The following is an 8,060-nucleotide window of genomic DNA, read 5'->3' as shown; positions in this document are numbered from 1 at the left end:
CCTATTTCCATTCTCGCTCAGACTTCGTTACACAACAAGGATAAGGATCCGAAGCGAGTGGTTATTTATTGTAACACAAACATCCTCCTGTAACAAACCAATTGTATTCACTACTTATGCAAACTCTGAACAGAGAGAAATATACAAAACAAAATACTTCAACAATTTAAGTTTGTTTATTGGGAAATAAAGCTTCCTGCGGCAAGAACAGGCCTTGGAGGAGGATAAACCATATTCACACAGTTGCGATGGTATGGATCTCCATGTCCATCTTCGATATGCACCCTTCCAATACACATCGAACCAATCCCTTTACAGTCCCTGTTGCTTCCATCCTCCCTCCCTCCCTCTCTCTCTCTCTCTCTCTCTCTCTCTCTCTCTCTCTCTCTCTCCTATGTACGTTTGTGCTTTATGTATATGTTACCACTTGATATATAGAAGCTGGTACGGCGGTTAAGTGGTTGTGTACTTTTATGGGAAAGAGTGGGTTGTAGGCGGTCTGATGAATTGTAGAGTAAATCAGTAATTGAGAGAGACAAGAGAGGAGAAAAAGTTCCATGCAGTCCAAAAAGGAATATTTTTACATTTCGCAATTGAAGAAAGCTATTTTGAGTTATGGTTGAGAGATTGTGTTTTCGTTCTTATCCTTGAAAGTTCTGAATTGATTCCTTTCAGAAGAAGAATCTTCATCCCTTACAGTTTAGAGTTGATTTGGGAAAGAAGATGGGTGATGGGAGAATTTCTTCACCTATCTATTGTGAAAATTATTTACACATTGGTAGTTACTAAACTCATTTCTCATTCTATAATATATTGTGTTTAATAGATACTGATGGGTCAAGAGGCCTCTCTACGCGAGAACGAGCTGGTGAGTACGCGAGGCACGAGCTGAGGACAAGTGCACAAACGCGAGCTGATGAACTCACCAAGAACAAGGCTAGACGAGCAAAGTAAATCGTAGGATGCGGTACGAGGGCACAGTTCGTACCCACATCAGAGGTCGCTGGGTTACCATCCAAAGGACGACCATCTATCCCGTCCTGGGGAAGGACGACCTCAATACTTCGCCTAACTAACTCAAGGCCTGCAACTAACCAGCGTGGCCCGAGATTGTCGCCCATATAGCACCTAATCAGACGCTAAGGGAATCATGGGATAAACGTTATCCCTGAAATCGCTCCTAAACACTTACTCCACTTCGAGGATCCAACTTTCCTATTAGGGCACGATTCTGCCCATGATCCACCATAAATGAGGGAGGTAACATCCTTATGCGATCATCTGAATTCTACTCTGATTATTTGTGGCTAAGGATTCTGACTTAAGCATCGGAGTGAGATTGCCAGCACAGCCTGGTCCTCTCTGCTAACCTTATCTTGCAGGCACAGGATGCTCTGGTGAAGTTTTTGACGCAACAAATTGGCACCGTTTGTGGGAACGACAGTCGCAAGCCGTTAAAAACTCTACCAATCAACTGAAGATCATGGGAGGCGATCAGAACATGGTTCCCAACAACCCTGAGGCCCCTCAAGCTGCGGAAAACCCACTAGTCAGGCGGACAATGAAGAATACTCGGGGAGGAGGACAGGCTGGGAAACAGACCTTACGACGAACAACTGCGGCACCGTCTGGATCCTAACTACAGGCGGTTACAACAGGCAAGGCGGGGTCCCAGCCATCGACAGCAAGAGCAGCCGGACCAAGCACAGTTTTAGAAGAGGGGCAAGCCAGCCTAAGCCCTAGGGTATTGCCTCCCCCACCTCCGTTGTTAGAGGGGTTCATCCCGATGACCATGAACCTAGATGCACCGACAATAGTGGGTCAGATACACGACCTGCACTGACAAGTCCTGTAGCAGAACGAGTTCCTCAGAGAGGTGGTCAGGCGGTTGCAGGCAGTAAGGGGGGCTAACCTCACATCTACCGTGGCACCAATCTTAACCCTGATGCCAGTACTCCTCAGGCCGGTACAAGAGAACCCGGGGCCCACGAGGGAAGAAGTGTGAGGGACACGGAGCAAGGTTGGGTCGTCACACCCATCCCGAAGGAATCCACCCTCGCTGATCATCGTTCGTACCGAAAACCTACCTACGAGGAACGAACCTTATTGCCTGGTGGAGCAATCAGCCTTTACCAATCAGGGGACCCATGATAGAACTGAGTAAGGTCGCTTTAAAAATTCAGACGCTCGTACTGAGTGAGTCAGCCAATAGAGATCGGTCAAACAAGACCTTCGACACAATCTAAAAGTATGCCGTGCGCGTGCTGAGCCTTCGGCTAACCAAGTCATGGAGAGCGAGCTTGACTGTAAGCTCAAAGAGATAAACACTAAGTTGGAGGCCCTGGAGAAAGGCAGCGTCCCCGAGGAGAGTTTTAGGCCCGGCCAACACCCTTTCATGGCTGAAATCATGAGGGTTGAACTCCCCCGCCACTTCAAACCTCCCACATTCGAGGCTTATGATGGGAAGGGCGATCCCAACGACCACATTAGTTACTTCAACGCGATGATGACGGCGTACGGTGGATCTGACGTCGTATCATGCCGCTCCTTCCCAACCTCACTTAAGGGGCCAGCAGCGCTCTGCTTCGCCAAGCTGAAGCCCAACTCCATCAGAAGCTTCACGGAGTTGGCCAAGGCATTTGTGAGTTGCTTCCAGAGCAGTGTTAAACAAAAGAAGATCGCTGCCAACCTGCTGGCAGTAAAACAACGACCTGATGAGTCCATGAGAGACTACATCAAGCGTTTCAATGGAGAGGCTTTGGAGATCAAGGACCTGGATGATGCCATGGCCTTCAACACCCTGCATAACGGGGTAACCAACCATGACCTAGTGAAGTCGCTCGCTCTTGACCCGGTCACCACCATGCCCAAGTTGCTGGATCACTGCTATCAGTATGCCAACATGTTTGATATCATGAAGGCGCAAAAGACAGCTGATCCCAAGGCTCCAGAAAAGAAAAGAGCAAGCGAGAAGGAGGAGAAGAAGAAAGACACTAAGAGGTCGAGGTTAGATCGATACTCAGACCGAGACCAAAGCTCGAATTGTACGCCCCTCAACACCAGTAAGACGAAGATCCTGATGGAGGTGTATGATCGAGGTCTGCTGCAGTGGCCTAGACCAATGTTCTCTAGGCCTAAGGACAGGAACAAGAAGAAATACTACAAGTTCCACGAAGACGTCAGTCACGACACAGAGGACTGCAGGTAGTTGAAAAGAGAAATAGAGGACATGATCCAGAAAGGCCATCTAAGGCACTACGTCCAAGAGGATGGAAAAGATACCTCCAGAGGTCACGAAGCTACGAGGAGAGACCCAAAGAGGGGCGACAAACCCAGGGGAGGAGATGATCGAGATCACCGAGATGATCGGTGAGACGATCGCAGAGAGGTTAGGAGGACTGACATTGTGGCCAATACCTCCATGGCACCTGCCATCCTCACGATCTTGGGAGGCCCGGGGCAGGAGTCATCTTGTAAAGCCAAGGCGAAGGCACGGTTCATGGCGGTGGCAGAAATGCCCGAGAAGAGAGCACGGATCGAGCCAATGATCATGTTCTCAGATGAAGACATGGAGGGGCTAAGTTGGCCATACGACGACGCTGTCGTGGTTCAGGCAGTCATAGCCAAACGGCATGTGCACAGGATCTTGGTGGACACTGGGGCATCGGTTGATATGCTGTCGTATGATGCCTATCTACAATTTGGGTTTAAGCCGGGCACGCTGAAACCCGAGACCGCGCCACTATATGAGTCCTTAGGAGCACCTACCCAGATTGAGGGGTCGGTAGAACTGATGATGGTGGGGACCGCCCCCTGTCAAAAAACCATAAAGGTAAACTTTATGGTAGTTCGAGTTATGAAGGCGCACAATGTCATCCTTAGCAGGCCAAGCTTGAATGAGCTAGGAGCCGTGGTCTCCACCAAGCACCTGAAAGTCAAGTTCTCCACCCCTAACGACGTAGGGGAATGTCGAACTGAGCAAAAAAAAGCACGAGAATGCCACGCCGCATTCCTTAAGCAGATCAAAGGCAACTGCAGGGGAACGACATTCGTAGTGGAAGTCACAGATAACTAGGGCGATCAGCGCTATCAACGAGGTGAGCCAGTCGAAGAACTCGTTGAGATCGCGATCGATGACCAGGACCCCATGAAGATCATGAAAATAGGGGCCCTACTAAAGGAGGAGGAGGCAAAAGGGCTCGTGACTTTCCTTCGAAAGAACGCTGATGTGTTTGCTTGGAGTACAGCTGATATGCCAGGCATCCTATGCCACGTTGCAGAACACGCCCTGCACGTGGACCCAGCCAGGAAACCGATTCAATAGAAGAGAAGGAGCTTTGCCCCAGAACGGTAGGCCGCGATGAAAGAAGAGATAGAGAAGCTGAAGGCCTCTGGCTTTATCAGGGAAGAACAGTTCCCCACCTGGCTGGCCAACGTCGTGATGGTGCCAAAACCAAATGGAAAGTGCAGGATGTGTGTGGACTACACCGACCTCAATAAGGCGTGCCCCAAGGACGAGTACCCTCTCCTCATAATAAACCTCCTGATAGACGCAACCGTGGGACATGAAAGACTAAGTTTCATGGATGCGTACTCAGGATACAACCAGATCCTGATGAAAGAAGGGGACAAGAAGTACATAGCGTTCCGCTCAGACCAGGAGAATTTTTGCTACCTGGTAATGCCTTTTGGCTTGAAGAATGCATGAGCAACCTACTAGAGGATGGTGAATAGAATGTTCAAGGCCCAGATTGGCAGGAACATGGAGGTGTACGTGGATGATATGTTAGTTAAAAGCGTACGAGTAGAGGACCATATAACTGACCTTGATGAGGTATTCCAGGTGTTGCATGCTCACCAAATGAAGCTGAATCCATCTAAGTGCGCTTTTGGGGTAAGTTCTGAAAAGTTCCTTGGGTACATGGTGTCCCAAAGGGGGATTAAGGCCAACCCAGCAAAGATATGGGCAATCCAGGACATGAGCCCGCCCAGGACTGTTCGCGAGGTGCAGAGGCTGAATGGGAGGATAGCCGTGCTTGCCAGCTTTATGTCGCGATCTGGGGACAAGTGCCTACCTTTCTTTAAGACCCTGAAGAACCTAAAGAAAGTAAAGGGCTTCACATGGACCGAGGACTGCCAAAAGGCCTTCGAAGACTTGAAGAAGTACTTGGCCAACCCACCTCTCTTGGCGTAACTTGATCCCAAAGGAGAGCTGCTGGTGTACTTAGCGACATCATCAGTGGCAGTGAGTGCGACCTTAGTGAAAGAAGAGGAGGGAGTACAGAAGCTAGTGTACTATGTTAGTCACGTGCTGCTTGAGGCCAAGACCCGCTACCCAAAGATCGAGAAGCTCGCATTCGCGCTAGTCAAAGCAGCAAGAAAGCTAAGGCCATACTTCCAGGCCTATCCAATATCAGTCATGACTGATCAACCGTTGAAGAAAGTGCTCCACAAGCCCGATGTATCTGGAAGGCCAATCGCGTGGCCAGTAGAACTGAGCGAATATTAGATCGAGTACAAGCCAAGGATAGCCATTAAGGGCCAAGCCCTGGCTGACTTCATAGTTGAGTGCACCCAGGGCGAGCACGAGCCATAACAAGAAGACCAGATGGAAGTAGAGACTGTTTCAGAACCATCCTGGACGATGTTCGTGGACGAGTCGAGTAACTCCGAGGGCAGTGGAGCAGGCTTCATTCTCACAAGTCCTGAAGGCTTCAAAATTTAGTTCGCGTTGCGCTTCAAGTTCCCAGCGTCTAGCAATGAAGATGAGTATAAGGCGCTAATAGCAGGCCTTAAGACGGCCAATGCCATTCAAGTCAAGAGACTGACAGTTCAAGCTGATTCACAGTTGGTCGTGAATCAAGTGAACGAGGACTATGAGGCCAAAGACGAACGCATGGCAGCGTATCTCGCCATGGCTAAAGCCCTGGTTAGTTCGTTCGATGTGTTTAAGATGCATCGACTACCAAGGAACGAGAATGAAAAGGCAGACGCGCTCTCACGCCTCTCAACAGAGGCGTTAGCCCAACTGGATGGGTCGGTGTATATTGAAGATTTTTCTGAACCCTCCCACCAAGTCAAAGAAGTTGCGCCAATCGAAATGGAGCCGAGTTGGATGGACCCAATCGTCGCCTACCTAAGGGACGATGTCCTGCCAAAGGATAGGGTCGAGGCACACAAGATAAGGGGTCAGGCGGCAAGATATACTATGGTGGCAGGAGAACTGTACAAGAGATCAGTGTCTGCCCTATTGCTGAAATGTTTAACGCCTACTCACGCCCTGAACACCCTGATAGAAGTACACTAGGGAATATGTGGCAGCCACATGGGAGGACGCCATTTGGCCTACAAGGTACTCCGACTAGGTTTCTACTGGCCAAATATGCAAAGGGACGCCATCTAGTATGTAAAAAGGTGCGAGCAATGCCAGAAGTTCAAGTCTATACCACACCAACCGGCCACTGAGCTAGCCTCAGTACTTAGCCCAATTCCATTCGCTATGTGGGGAATGGACATACTGGGCAACTTCACCCCAACCTCAGGAGGAAGAAAGTACCTCGTTGTTGCGGTAGACTACTTCACCAAGTGGGTAGAGGCAGAGCCACTAGCAAGGATCATGCGACAACAAATGGAGAAGTTCTTTAGAGACAAAGTCATCTACTGATTTGGGCTACCTAAAATACTGGTGATAGACAATGGGCTTCAATTCAACAACTCAGAGTTTAGGGCATTTTGTGCGCAGTACGACATAGAACTGAGGACGACATCGGTGTCCTACCCTCAGGCAAACGGCCAGGCAGAGGTCACCAACTGCACTCTACTCTCCCGGATAAAAAGGAGACTGATCGAGGCACAGGCGAAGTGGGTAGACGAGCTACCAAGTGTCCTATGGTCGTATCGAACTACTGTTTGAATGCCCATGGGGGAGAGCCCGTTTCAACTGGCCTATAGGACTGAAGTTTTGGCCCCAGTGGAAGTGCTAACGGGCTCACTAAAGAGCCTCAACTTCAACGAAAGAATGTATCAGGACGGGCTGAGAGCCAACCTGGACTTCCTTGACGAAGTAAGGGAAGACACCCTGATGAGAAATATAGCCTACCAACAAAGAACAGCCCTCTACTACAATTCTAAGGTGAAGGAAAGGGTACTTAGGGCTGGAGACTTGGTGCTATGTAAAGCGAGCACCTCCCAACCTCAACATCAAGGGAAATTGGCTGCGAATTGGGAAGGACCCTACGTGGTCTCCAAGTAGATAAGGCCAAGCACATATCGTTTGAAGACCTCGGGGGGGTAACAAGATACCACGACCTTGGAACTCAGAGAATCTGAATTTTTTTTACCAGTAAGGCCACTGTAAGAGTTGTTTGCGATTAATGGATAATGAAATTCAGTTTGTGTTCACAATTTTATGTTTGCTTAAATTAGTTTGAGAATTTTAAAAGACCAACCTCAAGGGTTGGCATAAAGACCGACCTCTAAGGTCGGCACGAAAGACTAACCTCAAGGGTTGGCATAAAAGACCGACCTATGAGGTCGGCACGAAAGACCAACCTCAAGTGTTGGCATAAAAGACCAGTCCATAGGACTAGTATAAAAGACCGACCTCAAGTGTTGGCACAAAAGACCAGTCCATAGGACTAGCATAAAGACCGACCTCTGAGGTCAGCGCCAAGGGATGACCTCGAGAGTTGCACAAAATAGCAACATTTGCAATAGCACCAAATTCGTCTTACAAGAAACGCGACTTAAGGAGTTGGAAGATTAAAAAGAGAAAGTGCTCAAGCAATTAGGAAAAATATTTTTCATTAATGGAGAATGGGGTATTTATATTTCAAAAAAAAAGAAAAAAAGAAAAAAAGTACATCTTCTTCAATTTTTTGCTGGTAGAGGGTCAGAGGCAGTGGCTACATTGGCCGGAAGAGCAGGATTATGAACGGGAGGATCTGCTGGAGGCACGAGCTCGCTAGGAACTGCAGGGTCCTCAATCGCGGGAGAGGCCGGGACGTCTGGAGAGTCAGGAATAGGAGGAGCGTAATATTTAAACTTGGAGAAATTATAGC

At 48.8% G+C, this 8,060-nt stretch overlaps 1 protein-coding gene across 1 annotated transcript; it reads left to right on the top strand.

The window, feature by feature from the left end:
- Positions 1-2,287: 2,287 nt before the first annotated feature.
- On the top strand, positions 2,288-3,208 carry LOC122672127. Its single transcript, XM_043869623.1, has one exon. It carries the CDS (start codon positions 2,288-2,290, stop codon positions 3,206-3,208), a length of 921 nt encoding a protein of 306 aa, XP_043725558.1.
- The last annotated feature ends 4,852 nt before the right edge of the window (positions 3,209-8,060 follow it).

The sequence above is a fragment of the Telopea speciosissima genome, chromosome 8 (assembly GCF_018873765.1).
Source record: "Telopea speciosissima isolate NSW1024214 ecotype Mountain lineage chromosome 8, Tspe_v1, whole genome shotgun sequence".
Lineage (NCBI taxonomy): Eukaryota > Viridiplantae > Streptophyta > Magnoliopsida > Proteales > Proteaceae > Telopea > Telopea speciosissima.
The sequence above is the reverse complement of the archived record's forward strand: the minus strand, read 5'-3'. Positions and strand labels throughout refer to the sequence as shown.

Excerpts from the sequence above, each read along its gene's own strand:
- LOC122672127 (XM_043869623.1), top strand. The coding sequence starts at position 2,288 with ATGGAGAGCGAGCTTGACTGTAAGCTCAAAGAGATAAACACTAAGTTG.